This window comes from Dermochelys coriacea, chromosome 5 (genome assembly GCF_009764565.3).
Source record: "Dermochelys coriacea isolate rDerCor1 chromosome 5, rDerCor1.pri.v4, whole genome shotgun sequence".
NCBI lineage: Eukaryota > Metazoa > Chordata > Testudines > Dermochelyidae > Dermochelys > Dermochelys coriacea.
In genome coordinates this window covers 66,662,091-66,687,669 of record NC_050072.1, presented here as the reverse complement: position 1 = coordinate 66,687,669, position 25,579 = coordinate 66,662,091, and the positions used below count along the sequence as shown (strand labels likewise).

General features: G+C 41.5%; 1 protein-coding gene across 5 annotated transcripts; it reads right to left on the bottom strand.

Annotated features, from left to right (window-relative positions):
• On the bottom strand, positions 1-24,395 carry MACIR (macrophage immunometabolism regulator). 5 transcript variants are annotated; one of them, XM_043514959.1, is made up of 3 exons: positions 24,287-24,383; positions 15,507-15,513; positions 1-2,353 (listed from the first exon to the last, which is right to left on the bottom strand). In XM_043514959.1, exon 3 carries the CDS (start codon positions 2,331-2,333, stop codon positions 1,710-1,712), a length of 624 nt encoding a protein of 207 aa, XP_043370894.1. In that variant the 5' UTR covers positions 2,334-2,353; positions 15,507-15,513; positions 24,287-24,383; the 3' UTR covers positions 1-1,709. The 5 variants fall into 5 exon arrangements, with proteins under 5 accessions (XP_043370894.1, XP_038259669.1, XP_038259670.1 ...); XM_038403741.1 differs by lacking the exon at positions 15,507-15,513 and having other exon boundaries at positions 24,288-24,395; XM_038403742.2 differs by lacking the exons at positions 15,507-15,513; positions 24,287-24,383 and adding an exon at positions 23,779-24,030.
• Positions 24,396-25,579: the final 1,184 nt, after the last annotated feature.

Genomic DNA, 25,579 nt, shown 5'->3' with positions numbered 1-25,579 from the left:
TATATTTACATCACCCTTTTATTTCATAGCCAGAAATACAGTTCCATAGGGTAAAAATCAATAAATAGTGATGTTTAATCATTAAACATAAAACCCATCTCTCTTTGGCATCTGACAGTATTCTGTTTGTGAAACTAGAGACTATATAAGAATAGTTTAGAGATCATTCTTCAATACAATAAGTTCACAGAGGTGCAGTTTACTTTAAAATATACATCACCTGTAAAGATTCCTAACATACCTAAAAAAATCAACCAAACCAGTAGAACGCAAACTATCCACAGGCTCTTTACTGTAGCCAACTACAACTGTGGAGTAAGTGAATGGCACTAGTGCTTTCCATTCATTTTTAAGAAAATCAGAATTGTGCCAGGAATGACTGACCAATTAAAAATTATTTCTATTTCATAGACATGGTGCTTATTTAAATCTTTAACTTCTAAATAAATCACTGAGCAAAACCAAGCATGGTTGCATACTGCCTCAGTAATAACTTGCACCTTTAAAAAAAAGACAAAGAATGAAAAATAGTACTTTTACAAAGGCAAGCTACATATATTTTCCAAATATATTTAAGTTTGCAGTAGTTAAAACTGCATTTCCTGCCATGGTTGGACATGATTTCTTAAGCAACAAATTAAGCCAGTGCATTTGATGTTAATGGTTAAATACAGATTCAGCACTTCAAGGCTGCTATAGCACTCTACGCCTTCAAAAGAATTCAGGCATCTGGATTTTTAATTTTAAAAAGTGTTTAGTGCTGCAAATAACTGGAATTTCCAGTGCAGTGCTAAAGTTGTGTTTTTAACATCTTCCATAAGTACATATGTAATATAAATTATTATTTAAAAATCAAAAATTTCATTCGATACTACTTTCTGATGTAGACATTCTAATCTATATATTGGAATCTAAAGTGGATCCTTGTTTATATGTCAAGACAATGTAAAACCCGCAAAATTTATTACAGTAAATCCTCTTAAAATTTAATGAAAACCTTTATTTCCAGAATGGTTCTTTTTTAAAAAATATTCCAAATACTTATTTAACCAAAGTTTTTAAAACAGAGGAAAGAAAGAAGAAAAGCAACTATTCCCATGTGCAACTAAAAAATAACTATTCAATAATTTTAAGTAAAAATAAACCTTTGTTCATTTGCATCAGTGAAACTTTTTTCTAACGCAGACCCAATTTCAAAATGTTTAAACTGGATTGTTTTAAACAACAAGTGGTTCAATTCAGGTTCACATTCTTTTCTGTAATACAACAAACCATTACCATATGTACATTTTATTGTAAAGTATAGAAAATGACAACAGGAGAACTTGATGCTCATCCAACAGCAACTTCCAATGGCAAGCCAAATTAGCAACAACTAAGCAGACACCATCACTAATGTCTGAGTGTCAAATCACTGTAAATACTAGATACCTGTACAAAAGCCTTTTCTTTGTTAAAAAGTGTCCCAAAGAAATGTCCCCCAATTGCAGTCAGATTTTCTTCAGAAATTAATCTCTCTGAAAAGATTTTCCCCTCCAAATATTTGTGACATTTTGAGTGTTCAAAATTGTATTCAATAAATAACGTTCTGATAACACTTAGCTGATACAACCACCTACAATGTGGACAGTCATGTACACAGTACAACAGTGGATTTTTGCAGCAGTGAAGAAATTACCAGGAGTTGGCTTTAACTTCCACATGGTAGTTCATGTGTTGTTTCTAGCAAACATACGGTCCCCTCTCAGGGTAAGGTGCTGGAGCTGGTATTGTAGCACTTCTGTGTCAGCAGGTTCCTTGATGTTCATTTTATCTAAATTGAGGTAGTCCAGGGATTTAGAGTGAGCCCTCTTACCTTTGAGGAGACAAAGAGGCAGAGGACCATGAAGTGCCTTGTAGGGCTCATATGGTAAAGCCTTAGTGCATTTATCCCCTGAGCTGGGCATCCGTCTTCTCCTCCTTCCATTTACAGCTGGGATCTCATATGGCTGGTAGTATCTACTTCTAGCTTTGTACAACCGTGAGGAACGTGTAAGTCCTGAATCAAGTTGTTTGGAGCGCACGGTGGGCACAGCTTCCACTTTATTTTCCTCACTTCCTGTACACTTCTGGGCTAACTTCAAGAGCTCCTCACCAGTTGTGAAGCCAACCAAGTAGTTAGAATCCATGTGAAGGATCTGATAACCTGAAACAGTCCGTCGCATCGGTGAGCATGGGGTGCTGGAGCATCGAGGTTTCTCTGCTTCCACTTTGCCTGTGGAACTCACCTCTGCAATAGGTAAGGGAAGCGTAGCTATGGTAGTTCTGGTCTCTCCATTTATGTCAACTTCCATTTTAATACAATTCTACTCTCCTAAAAATAAAACAGACCTGAATTAGAAATACAAAAACCACTTATGAAGCCTTCAGGTGAGCAGGATTATCTCTGGAAGCATAATGCTTCTAAACTTACTTGGGTCAGAAAATGCAGGCGGTACCTCTCTATCCAGTCTCATATCTCATTCTACAAAGTGTCTTAAAACAAGGTATCAAATGCACTTCATTTCTGTCTCTCAGAATTATTTAGCCAGTTTTAACCAAGAATACCACAAAAATGTTCAGTTTCAATACAAAAATTTGTGTTGCCTTTCTGTGAACACAGCATTCAATCTATTCAAGTACAGGCAGTTTATTTCGTATAGTGCTATTTTTAACTGGACAAAGCACAGTATGAATACTCTTTCCAGTTCCTACACCTGAAATCTTTTAATCTGTTCTAAAAGTGTTACACTCCCTTTCCTCTAAGGCCATCTTCACAACAACCCATTATTGCATGTAAGGTAATTTCCAGATATGTTCAACCACAACAGGAAAATACTGGCATGTAATTCTAGTAAATGCTTGAAAAATTTACTCAATAGCAACTTGCCCAAAGACTAAACCTATTAGCCAAGTCTGAATATACCTGTGAAGTCATGGTCTCCTCCTCTCTCTACATCTGAAGAAATGAAACATTTGTGTATTAGGCCCTAGTGAGAGAGGCCTCTGGGCTGTTTAGATCAGCCCTTTTCATAGGTGACCCCAACCCCCCACTCAAAAGATTTAACAACTTTCTCCATTCAAAAGAAGAAACTTCCAACTCACTCCATGTGATGCAATTATCCAGGTAAACGACCAGCATATTTTAATTTACCACATCACAAACATATATAAGAGCAATAAAATGCTATTGAACTGTACTTTCCAGAATACCACAACCTTAAAGTTAAGATTCACACTCCATTCCAGCCACAGGAAGCACATACTTACAAGAAACTCCTTCCAGTAAGACCAGGGTAGTACTGACGTTCTAGCTTTTGTTCACCATTTTTTAAAAATACCCCTTTTAAACACGAGTGTGCCCTTCAATTTTCCCTTACTCCATATCCTCTTCACCACTTAACCCACTCTCAACAGTATTACTTGTGGGTATTTGGTGTAGTAGTGTGGTGTATTTGGAGGCAACAACATGGTAAAGTGGGTGCTAGAAAGCTGGAATCCTTAGAGCGAAGAGTTATGATTGTGGTATACAGTAGCAGTAGTGGAAAGATGTATGCCTGTGGGTGGAGGGGTAGACATTACACACTGGTGGGCAACTAAATTTTCACATCCTTGCTTTTGTGGTTGTGTTAGCAACTCTAACAGTTTCAAAAAGTGTTTTATTTAATTTCTTTTTAAATGGTTAAGCAGTGAATGTATCAACATGCAAACCCAGACTTTTCTTCATTTCCAGGCCCACCCAAGCTTGGAATGATAACAGATGGCTCTCTGAGGCCAATAAACTTCCAGTGGTTCACCAAAAAGGAGCCTCCCTCTGTAGCTTTCCAGGTCCTAGGACATGAAAGAGAAAGAGAAACAGGCAGGCAAGCTCCCCTGCGAAGCATAATTCTGAGTTCCATTACTGAACAGCCCCTGGATCTGACAAACTTTCCATAGTTTGCCACCAGGGGAACTATTTTATCCCACTGCATGGGAGCTTTGCTACTGGTCTACATTCTGAGGCTGAGGAGATTGGGGGTGAAGACAGAATCAGAAATTGCAGTGGGAGGAATGAAGGAAGGTGACAGATGAAGTATTGACATCTGGGATAGATTCCTAAACATCATGAGACTGAGTTAAAAATCACACGATTAAGAGAAAATTATGTTGTTCAAACATCAGAAGGCTGAGGAAAAGGTAACGGGGAGCTTCCTCATCGACAATTTGTTCACGATATCTCAGATTCAAAATTCAACCTTAAATGCAAAATGTAAGACTGCCTCATGTTCTGCTTACTCCTCCTGCCGAGGTGGAGTACAGGCATCTATTTGGGGATCGATCTCTACCCACCGATCTGGCGGGTAGTGAAGATGTACCCCAAGAGGCCATTTTAAACTGAAGCCAGCCTGTGGCCTTGTCCCTATGTTAACAACAATGGGACATGGCCGCCATTTTGAAGCAATTTCTTTGGGGGAGGGATAGCTCAGTGGTTTGAGCATTGGCCTGCTAAACCCAGGGTTGTGAGTTCAATCCTTGAGGGAGCCATTTAGGGATTTGGGGCAAAAATTGGGGATTGGTCCTGCTTTGAGCAGGTGGTTGGACTAGGTGACCTCCTGAGGTCCCTTCCAATCCTGATATTCTATGATTCTATGAATTGTGAACCAAATATTCTCTGGAGGAGATTTTACTCACCAGCCCTTGACAAATAAACTTTCAGTTATGAAGAGAAAGTGAATAAAAAAATCCTTTAACCCTAAATACTTCTTTTCATCAATTACCCATAGTACCAGACCTACTCAAGATTAATCTCTATTAATTTTGTGTAGACTTAAACTCGTTTTAAAGATATGATGACAATATAACACGAGTAAAATGATAAATTTCAGCCAAAAACCCAACTTGAAACATTTCCTATTAAAAGGATATTCTGCAAAAATCTAGCCAACGTGACACAGAAGATTCAAAGGGCATAAAAACAAACATGGAAATTTCAATCTGAAAGGCCACCTACACAAAATAAAAATAGAAATTGATGCCCCAGTTTAATCTTAAGTATGTAATTTAATTATGGAGTCAATCCAACTAATAATGGAAGTAACTGGCGTTTCCTATCCCATGCATCTTTACCTCCCATCTAGGCACCAAGACAATACAGACAGCAGAGAATGCTGAGCTATTACGGTCAGAGGTATTCATGCCTTACAATTCTTCATGTTAAATTACAATTTCTATAACATCAAGATCAAGGTTATTGGAGGGGCAGAATGGGAAAGTTTGCACAAAACTTTTGGGCTATCCTGGGCCTCTAGCCAGAGAACTTCAACATCTAGCAGTGCCAGATCTTTAACTTTGATGTTTTATCCTCCCCCATAAAGCAAAGCTATACTTAGAAATATTTTTGATAATACCTTTTAGAAAGATTGAGCAGTTTTCTTAAAAGATACTGCACAAGTATCAAAAAAGGTTATAAAATACTAAAGGAGTTAATTCCTAACTTTCGTGCATCACGTCATATCCATATAAATGATTAAAACTACCAAATCTACTTTCTGTACTGGCGTTTTTACACCTTCTCTTAAAAAAAAAAAAAAAAAAAAAAAAAAAAGAAAATTATTTGTCTAAAATAAATCTAAAAGAAAGGCATTGTACTTTACGCTTAAAGCCTGAAGGCTGGAAATCAAACAGAACCAAAAAAAAAAGGTTTTATTACATCAGGTGCTCTTTCACTATTAAGTTTAATTCACTTCAGTTCAAAACACAGTGTCTCTTGCTACAAAAAAAGCAAGAAAATATCAGCATCCCACAGAGAGTTTAATTGGGGGAAAAAGACCAGGATCGGAGACATTATTGTTCCTATAAAGACCAAGAGCCAAAAGTGGCATCATACAGACTGCAGACAAGAACATCCCCAAAATCATCAGTGTTCCAAGTCTAGCACTGAAGTTTCAAAATGCAACACAATTTGTACTGTCTCTATGATGTTGCAATGAAAAGCTCTAAAAAACAGATTGCAGAGGAACTGGGAAACATTTGAAAGGGATGGGTAGGATCTGAAAAAGCAGAGTAGATATGTTACGTGGAACAACTAGGACTAGATGAATATTAGAAGCTTCACGGGGAGGGAAACGCTAATTACTGAAAGAAATTGTCTACGGAAAACCTAGTGGCTGAACTTTGTGACTTTGTCCTCACCCATAACAATTTCACATTTGGGGACAATGTACATCTTCAAATCAGTGGCACTGCTACGGGTACCCACATGGCCCCACAGTATGCCAACATTTTTATGGCTGACTTAGAACAACGCTTCCTCAGCTCTCATCCCCTAATGAACCTACTCTACTTGCGCTACATTGATGACATCTTCATCATCTGGACCCATGGAAAAGAAGCCCTTGAGGAATTTCACCAGGATTTCAACAATTTCCATCCCACCATCAACTTCAGCCTGGACCAGTCCACACAAGAGATCCACTTCCTGGACACTACGGTGCTAATAAGCGATGGTCACATAAACACCACCCTATACCGGAAACCTACTGACTGCTATTCCTACCTGCATGCCTCCAGCTGTCATCCAGATCACACCACACGATCCACTGTCTACAGCCAAGCTCTACGATATAACCGCATTTGCTCAACCCCTCAGACAGAGACAAACACCTACAAGATCTCTATCAAACATTCTTACAACTACAATACCCACCTGCTGAAGTGAAGAAACAGATTGACAGAGCCAGAAGAGTACCCAGAAGTTACCTACTACAGGACAGGCCCAACAAAGAAAATAACAGAACGCCACTAGCCATCACCTTCAGCCCCCAACTAAAACCTCTCCAATGCATCATTAAGGATCTACAACCTATCCTGAAGGTCGACCCATCACTCTCACAGATCTTGGGAGACAGGCCAGTCCTTGCTTACAGACAGCCCCCCAACCTGAAGCAAATACTCACCAGTAACCACACACCATACAACAGAACCACTAACCCAGGAACCTATCCTTGCAACAAAGCCCGTTGCCAACTCTGTCCACATATGTATTCAGGGGACACCATCATAGGGCCTAATCACATCAGCCACACTATCAGAGGCTCGTTCACCTGCACATCTACCAACGTGATATATGCCATCATGTGCCAGCAATGCCCCTCTGCCATGTACATTGGTCAAACTGGACAGTCTCTACGTAAAAGAATAAATGGACACAAATCAGACGTCAAGATTTATAACATTCAAAAACCAGTCTGAGAACACTTCAGTCTCTCTGATCACTCAATTACAGACCTAAGAGTGGCTATTCTTCAACAAAAAACCTTCAAAAACAGACTCCAAGGAGAGACTGCTGAATTGGAATTAATTTGCAAACTGGATACAATTAACTTAGGCTTGAATAGAGACTGGGAGTGGATGGGTCATTACACAAAGTAAAACTATTTCCCCATGTTTATCCTTCCCCCCCCCCCCCGCCACTGTTCCTCAGACATTCTTGTCAACTACTGGAAATGGCCCACCTTGATCATCACTACAAAAGGTCTCCCCCCTCCACTCCCCCGCTCTCCTGCTGGTAATAACTCACCTTAAGTGATCACTCTGGTTACAGTGTGTATGGTAACACCCATTGTTTCATGTTCTCTATGTATACAAGTCTCCCCACTGTATTTTCCACTGAATGCATCCGATGAAGTGAGCTGTAGTTCACGAAAGCTTATGCTCAAATAAATTTGTTAGTCTCTAAGGTGCCATAAGTACTCCTTTTCTTTTTGTGAATACAGACTAACACGGCTGCTACTCTGAATACTGAAAGAAAGGATCCTATTGTTAAAGACCAGCACTGAAACTCAGATGTGTGTTCAGCTCTGTCACAAAGTTCATGTGATATTTTGGGATGTCAATTTGTTGCATTGTAGCTTATTTTCCCCACCTGTTAAAAAAAGTAAGAATATACTTTCTTGTCTCAGAAGGAATATATGAGGAGCAAATCATTAATGTTCGTGAGGTGCTCAGATTCTGTGGCAATAGGGAATCACAAGTACCCTGAATCTAGATAGTGCAAAAAAGTCTGGCAAATATAACCAAGGTTTCCTTAAAAGATTTTCAAGCCATATGACTCCAGGAAGTGTGTGTGGGTGGTGAGGGGAGGGGAGAGCCTATCTAGTTTACTGGTTAGATAATTCTGATCTTTACCAGTATTGACTTGGGTGAAGGTGGTGACAGCGGAAGTAGTGACCAGAGCTCAAGGTTCTAATCACCCTCAATTCTCAATAAATTAACAGATGGCTGAGCGTACATAGCACCTTGCAGGAAGTTATCAACAACTTGCGAGGTGAAACCATAAATCAGTTTGCCTAGTCCTCCTCGACATTCTTTAAAGTTGAACTTTTCTTCAACTTTTTTCTTTGCTTCAGTGTAAGTGTGCCTGGTCAGTGTTTCTCAGTTTGCATTTTGATACTGAAGAAGACTTCTTCTCAGAGCCCAGGTCCTGAGTGAAGTCTGACACATCACAATACACTGTTTTGGAAGCAATTCCAACTCAGAGTTCAGAATTAAGACTTCATTGCAGAATCAAACAAGAGGAAGGTGAACAAGATTGGATTACTGATCTAAGCCATTTCTTCAGACATGGTAAAGGATTATGGAATACATACCTAAAAGGTAAATGGATTATGCTTAACCAATACTTAAGTTCTCTCCATCTGCAAGTCATTTATTTACTTAAAATAATTTGATGTTACATCTTTGTAAACTACAAAAAATGTAACCACTACTTAACTGAAACCAGGCTTCACAAATTTAAAAACAAAAACAAACAATAATTCAGATGGAACTCCTTATCAGTTTTAAACTTGCTGTGGACCCAACTTCTACTTTATGCATAGGTGTTTTCAATGCATTCTGCATTCCTCTAAAGCTGACAAAAAGTCTACACTCTATAACAATGAACCAAACAGATAATGTTGTTTGTGCGTCTTCTGCTTCTTTACAAAGCCACTAAAATATGAGGATACTTCAGGAACAGTTCACAGGTATTTGTTTTTCCCTTGCAAGACAGTTATCTTCCCATGATAGCAATTACCAATAAATAATCAGCTTGGCTTATACCAAGGCCTGGATTTAGTAATCTTATAGGCATGCTACAAAGTCTTCTTTTCTCACAGGAATATGGGAAAGACCTGATTCTTAAGGCTTGTCTACACAAGCATTTGTACCATTTTAATATCTGTTTAGAAATCAGCGCAACCCCTCTGGGGAGGCAGTTATACCAGTATAAAGGTGCTTACCTTGACAGTTTATTTCTGTAAACAGATTCTATCCACATCTGTGCTCATTTAATATCTGTTCTAATCAGATAAAACTGATATAAAAAAGTTACTAGACCAGGCCTTAGATTGGAGAAATTGGAATTTCAGCAATCAAATTAGTTGTAGTAGTACAGGTGGTTTGTTTGTGCAATCTGTAATCTGATATTTAGCGAGACAACTGAAATTTCTACTGATGACTAACATTAGCGAAGTTACTCCATTTGTTTTAAAAGTACTGTGATAAGCCTAATGCTAGGGATAGGCTGTAGAGAAAATGAAACAAACAGTCGTTGCACCTATAGCACCTTTCATCTGATGATTTCAAAACACTTTACAAAAGTGGTAAAATAGCAATAATTTACAGAGAAAATGAAGCACACAGATTAATGACAGACCAAGTTAACCTGTAAATCAGCAATCCAGTCAGGAATAGAGCCCAGGTCTGCCCCCTAGTCACTTGCTCTAACTGCTATCTATAGTGATTTTAAGAGATTATTAAAAATCATTTACTTCGTTATGTGTATAGTTTGTCTCTGTTCTCCTTCACCCCCCCCTCACCCCCCTTTTGCTATATGGATGTTCAAAACTAAAAGTATACTGATGATTGCCCTGGTCAACCTGACTTTGTAAAATGCTCTCATATTGTTGACTGGTTGGGAAGTACCACCTCCTCTGAGATAATGGTTCATTTCGGAGAACTGAGAGCAACAATGAACTCAGCAAACCTTGTCAAATTAAGTTTCTCTGCTCTGTTTTTCTTTTTTTGTAATAAACGTTAGATTTCTGTGCTCCAACCCTCAAACAAGTCATTATAATACACACTCAGACTCAGCACATTTATCTGTTTTCCATAAACAATAATAAAGACAACTAGACTTTACACATTTTCCTTTCTGGAGACTAATTTAGCAGCTGTCTATTAGTGCTCATGTAAGACCATGGAGACATCTGACTCATGCAGTTCTTTAAATAGAACCAAAGACAGATGAAGCGGGGTGATGTACAGAAGGTACTGTAGTCAGTATACGCCAAGTCATACAAAAAGCTAAGCCGCAGTGTTCAGAAATCTCTTCAATTTGGCCCAAGTCCCTGCAGCCAATTTGTCCAAAAAGTCAACTGCATCAGATAAAGAAATTAAAGAGGAAAACATCAGTAACAATTTTACAGTCCTTGAACCTACCAGTTCACTTTGGTATTTGTGTTTTTTAAAAAACATCCTGAAAAAAGGAATTTATATGTGTAATATACTGTAGAAGTATTGGCATAGAAGGGAAGATTGCGTTCTTTGCTCATTTATTTTAATACTTTAAAAGTACTTTATATAAAAATTATATACATCACATGAACTTTCTTTCTCTTGAACTTCACGAAAGAATGTAGGAAGTGACACATATGGCTGTGACAACTGAAGGTTGGCAACTAACGGAAATTACTAGATTGTGGGCCTTGGTTCTCATGGGAGACTTCAATCACCCTGATATCTGCTAGAGCAATACAACAGTTCACAGACAACCCAAGAAGTTTTTGGAAAATGTAGGGGACAATTTCCTGGTGCAAGTGCTGGAGGAACCAACTAGGGGCAGAGCTCTTCTTGACCTGCTGCTCACAAACCAGGAAGAATTAGTAGGGAAAGCAGAAGTGGATGGGAACCTGGGAGGCAGTGACCATGAGATAGTCGAGTTCAGGATCCTGACACAAGGAAGAAAGGAGAGCAGCAGAATATGGAGCCTGGACTTCAGAAAAGCAGACTTTGACTGCCTCAGGGAACTGATGGGCAAGATCCCTTGGGAGAATAAACATGATGGGGAAAGAAGTCCAGAAGAGCTGGCCGTATTTTAAAGAATCCTTATTGAGGTTACAAGAACAAACCATCTATGTGTAGAAAGAATAGTAAATATGGCAGGCGACCAGCTTGGCTTAATGGTGAAATCCTTGCTGATCTTAAATACAAAAAAGAAGCTTACAAGAGGAAGATTAGACAAATGACCAGGGAGGAGAATACAAATATTGCTCAAGCATGCAGGAGTGAAATCAGGAAGGCCAAATCACACTTGGAGTTGCAACTAGAAAGAGATGTTAAGAGTAACAAGAAGGGTTTCTTCAGGTATGTTAGCAACAAGAAGAAAGTCAAGGAAAGTGTGGGCCCCTTACTGAATGAGGGAGCCAACCTAGTGAAAGAGGATGTGGAAAAAGCTAATGTACTCAATGCTTTTTTTGCCTGTGTCTTCACAAACAAGGTCAGCTCTCAGACTGCTGCACTGGGCAGCACAGCATGGGGAGGAGGCGACCAGCCCTCTGTGGAGAAAGAAGTGGTTCAGGACTATTTAGAAAAGCTGGACGAGCACAAGTCCACGGGGCCAGATGCGCTGCATCCGAGAATGCTAAAGGAGTTGGCGGATGTGATTGCAGAGCCATTAGCCATTATCTTTGAAAACTCATGGCGATCGGAGGAAGTCCCGGACGACTGGAAAAAGGCAACTGTAGTGCCCATCTTTAAAAAAGGGAAGGAGGAGGATCCTGGGAACTACAGGCCAGTCAGCCTCACATCAGTCCCTGGAAAAATCATCCTCAAGGAATCAATTCTGAAGCACTTAGAGGAGAGGAAAGTGATCAGGAACAGTCAGCATGGATTCACCAAGGGCAAGTCATGCCTGATTAATCTAACTGCCTTCTATGACAAGATAAATGGCTATGTGAATGAGGGGAAAGCAGTGGACGTGTTATTCCTTAACTTTAGCAAAGCTTTTGATACAGTCTCCCACAGTATTCTTGCCAACAAGTTAAAGAAGCATGGGCTGGATGAATGGACTACAAGGTGGATAGAAAGCTGCCTAGATCGTCAGGCTCAACAGGTAACGACCAATGGCTCCATGTCTAGTTGGCAGCCGATATCAAGCGGAGTACCCCAAGGGTCGGTCCTGGTGTCAGTTTTGTTCAATATCTTCATTAATGATCTGGAGGATGACATGGACTGCACCCTCAGCAAGTTTGCAGATGACACTAAACTGAGAGGAGTGGTAGATACGCTGGAAGGTACGTTTCAGAGTAGCAGCTGTGTTAGTCTGTATTCGCAAAAAGAAAAGGAGTACTTGTGGCATCTTAGAGACTAAAATTTATTTGAGCTAAAGCTAAAGCTCACTTCATCAGATGCATTCAGTGGAAAATACAGTGGGGAGATTTATATACACAGAGAACATGAAACAATGGGTGTTATCATATACACTGTAAGGAGAGTGATCACTTAAGATGAGCTATTACCAGCGGGGACGGGTGGGGGGCGGAAAGGAATAAAACCGTTAGTAGTGATAATCAAGGTGAGCCATTTCCAGCAGTTGACAGGAACGTCTGAGAAACAGTGGGGGGGAGGGGTATAACATGGGGAAATAGTTTTACTTTGTGTAATGATCCATCCACTCCCAGTCCCTATTCGAGCCTAAGTTAATTGTATCCAGTTTGCAAATTAATTCCAATTCAGCAGTCTCTCATTGAAGTCTGTTTTTGAAGTTTTTTTGTTGAAGAATAGCCACTCTCAGGTCTGTAATCGAGTGACCAGAGAGATTGAAGTATTCTCCGACTGGTTTTTGAATGTTATAATTCTTGACGTCTGATTTGTGTCCATTCATTCTTTTACGTAGAGACTGTCCAGTTTGGCCAATGTACATGGCAGAGGGGCATTGCTGGCACATGATGGCATATATCACATTGGTAGATGCGCAGGTGAACGAGCCTCTGATAGTGTGGCTGATGTGATTAGGCCCTATGATGGTATGATGACAAAGGAAGTGCTGTCATCATCATGACTAGGTCGGAGTATGGACAAGAGGCTACTAGGCAGCTCTCCAACACCACTTTCTACAAGCCATTACCCTCTGATCCCACTGAGAGTTACCAAAAGAAACTACAGCATTTGCTCAAGAAACTCCCTGAAAAAGCACAAGAACAAATCCGCACAGCCACACCCCTGGAGCCCCGACCTGGGGTATTCTATCTGCTACCCAAGATCCATAAACCTGGAAATCCTGGACGCCCCATCATCTCAGGCATTGGCACCCTGACAGCAGGATTGTCTGGGCTATGTAGACTCCCTCCTCAGGCCCTTCGTTACCAGCACTCCCAGCTATCTTCGAGACACCACTGACTTCCTGAGGAAACTACAGTCCATTGGTGATCTTCCAAAAAATGACCATCCTAGCCACTATGGATGTAGAAGCCCTCTACACCAACATTCCACACAAAGATGGACTACAAGCCGTCAGGAACAGTATCCCCGATACTGTCACGGCTAACCTGGTGGCTGAACTTTGTGACTTTGTCCTGACCCATAACTATTTCACATTTGGGGACAATGTATACCTTCAAATCAGCGGCACTGCGATGGGTACCCGCATGGCCCCACAGTATGCCAACATTTTTATGGCTGACTTAGAACAACGCTTCCTCAGCTCTCGTCCCCTAATGCCCCTACTCTACTTGCGCTACATTGATGACATCTTCATCATCTGGACCCACGGAAAAGAAGCTCTTGAGGAATTCCACCATGATTTCAACAATTTCCATCCCACCATCAACCTCAGCCTGGACCAGTCCACACAAGAGATCCACTTCCTGGACACTACGGTGCTAATAAGCGATGGTCACATAAACACCACCCTATATCGGAAACCTACTGACCGCTATTCCTACCTACATGCCTCTAGCTTTCATCCAGATCATACCACTCGATCCATTGTCTACTGCCAAGCGCTACGATATAACCGCATTTGCTCCAACCCCTCAGACAGAGACAAACACCTACAAGATCTCTATCATGCATTCCTACAACTACAATACCCACCTGCTGAAGTGAAGAAACAGATTGACAGAGCCAGAAGAGTACCCAGAAGTCACCTACTACAGGACAGGCCCAACAAAGAAAACAACAGAACGCCACTAGCCATCACCTTCAGCCCCCAACTAAACCTCTCCAACGCATCATCAAGGATCTACAACCTATCCTGAAGGACGACCCATCACTCTCACAGATCTTGGGAGACAGACCAATCCTTGCTTACAGGCAGCACCCCAATCTGAAGCAAATACTCAGCAGCAACCACACACCACACAGCAGAACCACTAACCCAGGAACCTATCTTTGCAACAAAGCCCGTTGCCAACTCTGTCCACATATTTATTCAGGGGATACCATCATAGGGCCTAATCACATCAGCCACACTATCAGAGGCTCGTTCACCTGCGCATCTACCAATGTGATATATGCCATCATGTGCCAGCAATTTCCCTCTGCCATGTACATTGGCCAAACTGGACAGTCTCTACGTAAAAGAATGAATGGACACAAATCAGACGTCAAGAATTATAACATTCAAAAACCAGTTGGAGAACACTTCAATCTCTCTGGTCACTCGATCACAGACCTAAGAGTGGCTATTCTTCAACAAAAAAGCTTCAAAAACAGACTCCAACGAGAGACTGCTGAATTGGAATTAATTTGCAAACTGGATACAATTAACTTAGGCTTGAATAGAGACTGGGAATGGATGAGTCATTACACAAAGTAAAACTATTTCCCCATGGTATTTCTCCCTCCCACCCCACCCCCCACTGTTCCTCTGATATTCTTGTTAACTGCTGGAATTAGCCTACCTTGCTTGTCACCATGAAAGGTTTTCCTCCTTTCCCCCCCCTGCTGCTGGTGATGGCTTATCTTAAGTGATCACTCTCCTTACAGTGTGTATGATAAACCCATTGTTTCATGTTCTCTGTGTGTGTATATATAAATCTCTCCTCTGTTTTTTCCACCAAATGCATCTGATGAAGTGAGCTGTAGCTCACGAAAGCTTATGCTCTAATAAATTTGTTAGTCTCTAAGGTGCCACAAGTACTCCTTTTCTTTTTGCGAATACAGACTAACACGGCTGCTACTCTGAAACCTGTCATTCTGTCTGTATAGATTTCCCTGATGTATTTTCCACTGAATGCATCCGATGAAGTGAGCTGTCGCTCACGAAAGCTTATGCTCAAATAAATTTGCTGGAGGGTAGGGATAGGATACAGAGGGACCTAGACAAATTAGAGTATAACGCCAAAAGAAATCTGATGAGGTTCAACAAGGACAAGTGCAGAGTCCTGCACTTAGGACGGAAGAATCCCATGCACCACTACAGACTAGGGACCGAATGGCTAGGCAGCAGTTCTGCAGAAAAGGACCTGGGGTTATAGTGGACGAGAAACTGGATACGAGTCAACAGTGTGCCCTTGTTGTCAAGAAGGCTAATGGCATTTTGGGCTGTATAAGTAGGGGCATTGCCAGCAGATTGAGGGACATGATTGTCCCCCTCTATTTGACATTGGTGAGGCCTCATCTGGACTAGTGTGTCCAGTTTTGGGCCCCAGACTACAAGAAGGATGTGGAAAAACTGGAAAGCATCCAGCGGAGGGCAACAAAAATGATTAGAGGACTGGAGCACATGATTTATGAGGAGAGGCTGAGGGAACTGGGATTATTTAATCTGCAGAAGAGAAGAATGAGGGGGGATTTGAAAGCTGCTTTCAACTACCTGAAAGGCGGTTCCAAAGAGGATGGATCTAGACTGTTTTCAGTGGTAGCAGATGACAGAACCAGGAGTAATGGTGTCAAGTTGCAGTGAGGGAGGTTTAGGTTGGATATTAGGAAAAACTTTTTCACTTGGAGGGTGGTGAAGCACCGGAATGTGTTACATCGGGAAGTGGTGGAATCTCCTTCCTTTGAGGTTTTTAAGGTCAGGCTTCACAAAGCCCTGGCTGGGATGATTTAGTTGGGGATTGGTCCTGCTTTGAGCAGGGGGTTGGACTAGATGACCTCCTGAGGTCCCGTCCAACCCTGCTATTCTATGAGTCTATGAAGTAGCCCAAACAGATTCTGTATGTTGACACACTCTGGAAAATACTATAATCTTGTCAAGGAAATAGCTGTTTTACATTTTTTGTTAAATGAGAAAAATAAAATGCAGATTGTGCGCTTTATAATCGCTAAGGCAAATTTATATACATGTAATATTTTGTATATGTATGATAATAACTATATATACATTGCACACACAATTATCATGTAGAAATTCCAGCTTGTTTTCATGTCACTAAATCCCCTGATGGAACTGTATACTTGTATAACAACAACTGTTTATTTTTATCAGACAGGATTATTTCCATTATAGAGCTCAATAAGTATCCTATAGTACATACAAGGCAAAGTTGAACCACATAGCTGAGAGAAATGAAGGTCACCCAAAATAAACCCACAAGAGATGTTACAATACACCTTCCAGAGGATCTTGGGAAGAAGCAGGCATGTTAATTTGGTTCAAACATCCTACAGACCAAATATAAACATTTCTCAAAAACAGATACAATCGAAACCACACAAATACAACTAAACGAGGAACTGTATTTCTGAATGCACTTGAGATGAAGATGACAATTATTAACTTAATGCCACAAATTATAGTGCTTGTCATAACTATAAAGGGAAGGGTAACCACCTTTCTGTATACAGTGCTATAAAATCCCTCCTGGCCAGAGGCAAAACCCTTTCACCTGTAAAGGGTTAAGAAGCTAAGGTAACCTCACTGGCACCTGACCCAAAATGACCAATGAGAGGACAAGATACTTTCAAACTGGAAGGGGGGCGGGGGGAAGAAAACAAAGGGTTCTGTCTGTGTGATGCTTTTGCTGGGAACAGATCAGGAATGCAGCCTTCCAACTCCTGTTAAGTTAGTAAGTAATCTAGCTAGAAATGCATTAGATTTCCTTTTGTTTAATGGCTGGTAAAATAAGCTGTGATGGATGGAATGTATATTCCTGTTTTTGTGTCTTTTTGTAACTTAAGGTTTTGCCTAGAGGGATTCTCTATGTTTTGAATCTGATTACCCTGTAAGTTATTTACCATCCTGATTTTACAGAGGTGATTCTTTTACCTTTTCCTTAATTAAAATTCTTCTTTTAAGAACCTGATTGATTTTTCATTGTTCTTAAGATCCAAAGGTTTGGGTCTGTGTTCACCTGTACCAATTGGTGAGGATTATTATCGAGCTTTCCCCAGGAAAAGGGGTGTAGGGCTTGGGGGGATATTTTGGAGGAAGATGTCTCTTTCCCTGTTCTTTGTTTAAAACACTTGGTGATGGCAGCATATAGTTCAAGGACAAGGCAAAGTTTGTACCTTGGGGAAGTTTTTAACCTAAGCTGGTAAGAATAAGCTTAGGAGGTCTTTCATGCAGGTTCCCACATCTGTACCCTAGAGTTCAGAGTAGGGAAGGAATCTTGAAGTGCTGAATACTCTATTCATGCAAATCTGTAACCAGCTTGGGTAGAGAACACAGCCAAATTAAGCTTCAAATATGTGCTCACCTTCAGAGTAAGAGGTACTATAACTCAGTTTCAAGTTATATTTTGTTTTAGGGTCCTATTTAAAACTCAAGAATATAATGATTACATTAGGAGAGATGGTGGTGAAGTGCAAAGTAAAAAAATTCATAGTATGTAAGTAAGTTGCAATAAGCTATTTGTTTGTATTTTTGACTCAGAGGCTGAAAACAGTATTCAGAGGTGCTGAGTCAAAATTAAAAACAGCACAGGATGACAAAAAAAAAAGAGGACATTAAGATGCCGGTATTTTATTAATTCATTTTATAATGTTATCCATAATTTTGGTAAATCAGTACTGCCATTAGGAATTCTTCTGTCTATCAGTACATAGGTTCTGGAAAAACATCTTGTGTTGCAGTTCACAGTAAGCTTAACATTTCAAGATCCTTTTCAAGAAAAATGACTTACCCAGAAATGAAAATGACTCAGGAGGTAAAGGTAGGGGAAATACACAACGTTTATATTATCTTACTGAAAGGTAAACACCCATAACTCTTTCCACATCAGAGAAGCTACTGGTATAAGAAAACAGACTCTGAAGAATTTAAATGAGGTATCCAACAGCAGATGGGATCCACAATTGTCAGACATTTCTTTCCTAAACAGGCAGACCCTGTGTTCTGGGGGCTTGGGAGATATCACAGGACTATCAAACTAGAGAGAAAACTTCAGAGATTAAAATACCCATAAATTGCACACATTCTTGACCAACTGATTTCAGAGCAGCAGCTGTATCCGTAAAAAGAAAAGGAGTACTTGTGGCACCTTAGAAACTAACAAATTTATTAGAGCATAAACTTTCGTAAGCTACAGCTCACTTCATCGGATGCATACAGTGGAAAATACAAAAGGTTTCCCCCCCTTGTCCCCGCTCTGCTGCTGGTAATAGCTCTCCTTTCCTGATCACTCTTGTTACAGTCTGTATGGCAACATCCATTGTTTCATGTTCTCTGCGTATATAAAATCTCCCCACTATATTTTCCACTGAATGCATCCGATGAAGTAAGCTGTAGCTCATGAAAGCTTATGCTCTAATAAATTTGTTAGTCTCTAAGGTGCCACAAGTCCTCCTTTTCTTTTGACCAACTGACAAATTGTTCCAAACATACAGAAATATACAGACAAAACAAACAGCTTAAAAGAAAAACTGAAATGTTACCTCATGAGAGAAAAAATATTCAGAATGGAAAGAAATAAAATATAACACAGATAGCTCTGCAAGAAGAGGCATGGAGACTAGAAGTAAACATAAGACAGCATGACATGACCTTGGTGACTACCAAGGATGGGAAAAATCTGAAGAAGAAAAACAGAAGCCTCCTGAGAGAAAAGTCCCAGATGGTTGGGTGAGAATAAAAAAATGGAACTGAAGTCAAACTGAAATTATTATTCAAGTGCAAGAATTTTATCTAAGAGCTGTATCAACCCGACAAGGAAGAATGGCAGCTTTCAAAAGGCAAGACAAGTTGCAGTCACAAGTGAAGTAGCAAAAACCTTTAAGGAAAAGTTTCCCTGAATGATTGGAGCATCAGTTACAATGTAATTCAGACAAACACTAGGAAACAGGGCTTTGGAGCGGAGCCCAGAGCTGGAGCGCGGAGCACAGCTCCAAAGCCCTGATAGGGAAGACAGAATACTTGGCAGAGAGGACCCCCAAGACATTCAAAACAACCTGTAATAACAGATCCTACCAAAAAAAAAAAAAAACAAACAAACAAAAAAAAACCAACAACCCCATACCACCTACTTCTAGTTAACAGCCTACCCATTCTTCAAGGACAAAATTTAACAAGATGCTCTAAGTAGAAAAAAAGATGGCCCAGAGAAGTATGCCATAAATGCGATCAGAATCACAAATGAATTACTGAGGAATTAGAATTGTCACATGTGACAACCAACTCATCCTGTAGATGTGACAGCCAGTGGACTAGACTGGCATGACTGAAAAAGGCATGGACTTCAAAGTAGCTTTGGATAAATGCATTTTGTATGAGTAGGCTAAATGAGTAAACTTGCATGAGTAGACATTGAAAACAGTGAAAAGAGAAAGGCCAGATAGAAGGCCATTTAACTTTTAATGACTCATTGGGAAACAATTTTAAGAAAATTCAATATTCTGGTAATATTTTCATTCATTACTACAGGAAATTCACAAATAATGTGTTTGACAAATTTAACTTTTCCTGAAGATCTACAAGTTCCTTTAAATTGTATTACAACCTTCTTGCTGCATTTAACCATCCATTAACAGTTCAGAAAAATCTCCCTCCATTTTCTAATAAAACAATGTTTCCAACCATCACAAGGACATTCCTGTTTGCTACAGTTATAAGTTCTTACTGAATGACTGAGAGCCTTGATTGTGACAAATGAAAAAAAAAAAACGTTGTAAACAAATTTATGTCCCTACATTGCTAATACCTTAGATTTATTAAAAATGAAAATTTTAAAAGAGCCACTTCTCTTGTAATTTATTTATATGCTCTGTTTACTTTTTGCATGCAAGTGACAATGCAAATGGATAAAGTACATTTCCTTTTGACTATAGTCAGTTTCACTTTAAGAATGAGACCTTGAATGTTTTGCTTTCAAACATGTTTATTGTTCAAAAAGAACTAAACTAACTTCTAAAGCTTGTTTTCACATTTTTAATTTTGGGACACCTGATTTACTCAAACTTCCTGCAATTAAGACTCCAATTATCCTGTTTAAAAAAAAATTAGAAGCAGAAAAATAATGAAAAAGTATTTTTTACATATCACAAAATTCATTAAATCCTACAAATATTTTTCGTGAGGTCTTAAGATAATACAACTCTCCTTAAATGTAGTCTCTTCTACTACTTTGTTAGTCTGACCTATATAGTTACACGTATATAGCAGAACAATGGATGCATGTTTGTTATTACATCATATGCTAGCGTACCTGGAAATACAGGTCTTTAAGGTTTTTGAATGTGTCATTTCTGAAACAATACTATCCTAAGCTCAACCACTATGTTGGGGACAGCCACTCAAATGAAAAAAAAATACTATTTATTGCAACTCAGAATGAAAATTTATAACTAAGACCCTGTGCCATGTAATTCAAAATTATTGCTAGAGTTAAATGCTTTGTTGGTGGAGTGAGCGTCCCGGTCAATTATCCTATTCCAATTTTAAATAGATTTCTGCCTCAGATGACCCATAAGCTGTGGGTACATCATGCTTTTAATTTTGCTTCTTCTCAAACACATTCCCATATGCTAAGAAATGCTGAAAGCTATAAATGCTCTTTACTCATTTATACAAATGTAATGCGAGTCCAAGATAAAAGGCTATTAAAAGCTAAATTGCATTTGTTTATACACAAGACTTGCCTCAAATTTACTGTTAATGTCACCAGACAATTCAACTGAGTATTAGCAGTCAGTCAGTCCATCCATCTTTATTGTAAAAGCAAGTGTCAGTGTCTGACTGTTTAAACCTGGTGGCCAAGTAGGCAGCATATGGCCGCTCAAAGGAGAAAAGATAAGAACCATGCTACAATACCAGTAGTGCTATGCAAAAATTTAATTTCAGTGATCAAATAACTGTTTTAAATACTGTTGCCTCATATCCTCTCTCCATCTCAAAATGATTGAAAAGTGCCATGCTCCGTGCTTATTAACCTCATAATCCCTTCTAGTCTAGCAAAACATATAAACAGACCAAACCATAATCCAGCAAAACAGCTGAGCAGCACTGCACATGACACTGGAAAAGGACAAGAAATCCCATTCGGGAAGGGGACCCTGATTTACATACATTTCCCCAGATGGAAAAAAGGAGGGTGTCTTTTTCATCATGGTGAAGACAACTTGTGCATCTGAGAGACTGATTCTCAGCTCTCATGTCAGTAACTCACACTCCTCTTCTGAGGTAAATCACTAGTCTCTCTCTCTCTCTCTCACACACACACACACACACACACACACACACACACACACACACACCCCCAGACAGAGTTCCACTGTGTTCAAATGATGGCGGAACAGAAGACAGTCAACCACTGCCAGAGGTAGAAGGTCATAGTCACAGCACATCAACCAGCCTCTCCTCTGCAATTGCACATCCCTCTGCAATTACTAACCAAATGTCTCCTAATCATATCTGTATAACTGCAGTTCTCTACCCTCAATTCACTTCCATAAGCAGCTATTTAAATATATACACATAACTATCTGAGTGTCTGGTCAAGGTGAAGTTATGCATGTAATCTCAAAAACATATTAGTACACATCACATGCATTAAACATGTTTCCATATATTAAACAGATGCAATGGTATATAAACATATATATATATACAGTACATAGAAGTAGAGTGAGTTTAGGCTATGAATAACAGAAACAAAACTATATAGTAAGCTCTTATCAGCAGGAACACTGTTTTCCTACATATTTGTTGAGCACTTGGAGCAATGTGCACCATACCCTGATTTGGGCCTCTGGGCACTACTACAATATAAATAATATTATAATAATAATAACCAGAAGCAACTTGCCAGCTAATCTATTTGACTAAGTAAATGCTCTGGTGTGTGGGGTTGTTGGATAAACTCACTAGAGGTGTGCCATATAGACGTTATACAAGATGCGCTATGTATCTCCACTCCAAATTTTTGTTAACTGAAAGTTAAATGCAGAACATAAATCCTAAACAACTATTTTAAGGCAAATGGAAATATGGGGATAGTGGTGAACTTTATTTCTTCTAGACTGAATGGTCTGAGGTTGGAGTTCAGGTTCTACATTTGAGTGGAACTTTGAAGAACTGGATGATGAGCACTGTGGTTGGTTATATGTGGAAAATGAAAAGAAATTTGTTGTGGAGCTGCAGAGTCTGTGTTTTAATCTGGGCATTAAAAGATGTGGGTGATGAGATCAATGAGCCAAGACTGGTGCTAAACTTATGGATGATTTCTTAGGGTTTTATTGATTGCATTGATAGGAAATACACTTCAGCAACCTTAATTCAGTTAAAGTTTTTAATGTGAACATTTCCCAGGTTTCTGAAGATGGGTAAGCATAGATATCTATGTTAAAAAGATTATTTATCTCCTAAACCATCTCTAACCTTAAAAGCCCCACTGCTCTGCCATGTCCCTCCACTGCCCAGCCTCAATGCATTTTTTCAAAGTTTTTATATATTAACTGAGGGGAAGCTGACTCCTACATGAGGGAAATGGGGGTAATTGGGCAGGGGGGAGGCAAAACAGACTTGAAGAGACTCTACTTTGACCCAGAACATGCCATAAAGGAGCTCATCTTCAGCCCCACTTTGCCCCTCATTTCCACAAGACAGGTGGGGGGATTTGGGAGAAGCTGTGCTGTGTGAAAGAAGAGGGGTAAGGTTTCATGCATGCACTATATACATGGCTCTGAGTTGAAAACGGAGTGAAGTCTGTATTTGCAGAAGCACCTAGGGCTCCCAGCCCACCCAAAGCGCTGCTGCCCAGGATGCAGGATCCACATGTAGACTAGGATCCCTTCTCCAACCCTGCCCCTGCACAATCTCACTTCAAACACCTCACATCCTCTACGGCCCAGCCTAAATTCCATGGCTGAAGGATAATGGAAGCATAGCTGAGGAATGGCTGGACAGCTTCAGAGAACTAGAATAGCTGGCACAATTTAACAGTCCCCTTGGCTTTTCTTACTGAAGCTAATTTAGGTTAAGAAGAATAAAAGTAGTAGCTCTTTCGGCTCAAGATTAAAAGCATTAAGCTATCCTCCTCTCCCCGGGTCTTATAGATGAAGTTTGGAGTTCGTTGTACTGTGGCTATTTAACGATAGGGGCCTGATACCCTGCCACCATGTCACAGATACTCTACCATCTTTGCTTTATATCACTGCACATGTACATACATGCCAGACGCTGTCCAGCTTCTCTCCCCCCACACGTTACACGCCACCGATGTTCTACAGGGCACACGCACGATACAACGGCTGTACTACCGGACCCTGCATACACCCCCCACACGCAACACAACTCTGTACGGTACATTGCTGTGCATGCACAGCCCCTATTTCACAACCACACGCTACAACGCTGCTTACCTACCACAGTGACTCCGACCCCTGCACACCATATCCTCCAGGCCAATGCTGTTCGCTGAACCCCGTCACCACGCGCCCTGCAGCGAGCCGGCTCAGTGTACCACCCCCCCAGGCACACGCCGTGTGTACCAGCCACCAGCCGGAGCACGTGCCCCCCTGACTCAATGACAATTTCGTGCCAAACAGGCAGAAGCGCCAGCCCTGCCCCCGCACGCTACAGGCCCCGGGCCCTGTGCAAGCCCCCGCCCCGCGCGCCCGCTCCGCACCCCGGGGGCAGCGGCGCCGCGCCGCGCCGCGCACGCCCAGCGCGCAGGCGGCACCCGCAGCGCACCAGCCACCGCGGCTGCGCGCAGCCTGCCAGGGCGATGCCGCCGGTTCTCCCGCTCCAGAGCCAGCTCAGCCCGCCCCGCTGGCCCGGGGGGCGCCCTCCCTGCACCGGCGGGGGCCCGCGGGGAGAAAGGAGCTTGGCCCGGCTGCTCAGCGAGCGGGGTGGGCCGCAGCGCCCCTACCTGGGCTCCAGGGCCCGGCTGGCAGCGGCGCTGGAGAAGGAGGCAGCGAACGCGGGCAAGAGACACAGAGACGCCGCGGAGTCCCGCCCCCAGATCACACGGGCCCGGGGCGGGGACTCGGGCGGGCAGGGCGCCAGCTCGCTGCGCTGCCTGCCAGGGGCCCCTCCCGGCGCTTCGGACAGCCCCAGTTCCACACGCGGATGGCGGCCTGTGGGGCTGGGCGGACCCGCCTGCCACTGACCCCGGGGGATCCCCGCCCCACTTTCGCTCCTTGAAGTAGCCACCCCGCAAGCGACGTGAATTACCCGGCCCTAAACGCTGGTGTGCACAGCGCCGTACCCGTGAGAGCGCTTCTCCCACCGACGTCACCTGCCTCGCTCAGGGGCGTGCGGACCCCCGGGCCAGGTAGGCGACATCGGCCTGAAGCAGCGCTCACCCTGCACTATGGCAGCGGGACATGTAGCTCCCGCCTCCTGGGCTGGTGGAGTAATTATGCCGAGGGGAGGGCGCTCTGCCCCCAGCTTCACCAGAAAGGCTGCGCTGATGTAGCCTTGTAGTGTTGAGTTGCCCATGGCTGTCGCCATTCGCGGAGGTGGTATTACTGGGTTGCCACCCGTCCAAGTTCTCCCAGGATCATCCCTTTTTCGAGGCTATGTTTACACTACGGCCTCTGAGAGCATAATTTACATCGCTCAGGTGTGAGTAAGCCCCTGGGAATGTCGTAAGAGTGCCACTGCCAGCTCTCCAGATTTTATGGGCTCAGGATCGTGCTGGATGTCCTGGCTTGTGCACCTCAGAGCTGGCAACCCTCAAATTCAAACAGTCTGACACACCTACCTTGCAACGGCAGAAGAGGCAACAGTGTGCAACCTCCACACTTATACCTGCTAAAGCACACGCATCCCACTGACCCTCTCCAGTATCTGGTCACTTTATCTGCCCCAAATACCCCAACTTGACTCCGAAACAATCTGCCTACCTTTTGCAACTGGGGGATGGCTTCTTTGGCCACCAGGAAGTACATATTGAATTGGACATTAACCATATGACAACCTTCACATCACACTTAGGCACATGACTAAACTTTTCAGGAGAGCAACTCTCTTATTATGTGTACATATAGCACACAAGTAAAAATTAACTCGAGTTGGAAGGTTTGGAAACAGAAAATCAAGTCATGCCCTGCCACTCAGATCTATAGTTTTTTAAGCTGGTGAAGAAAGCCAAAAGCATCTGAATTCCTTAACAGACTGTTAGTATCTAATTTGAAGTGGGAATCTACCACTCACTCC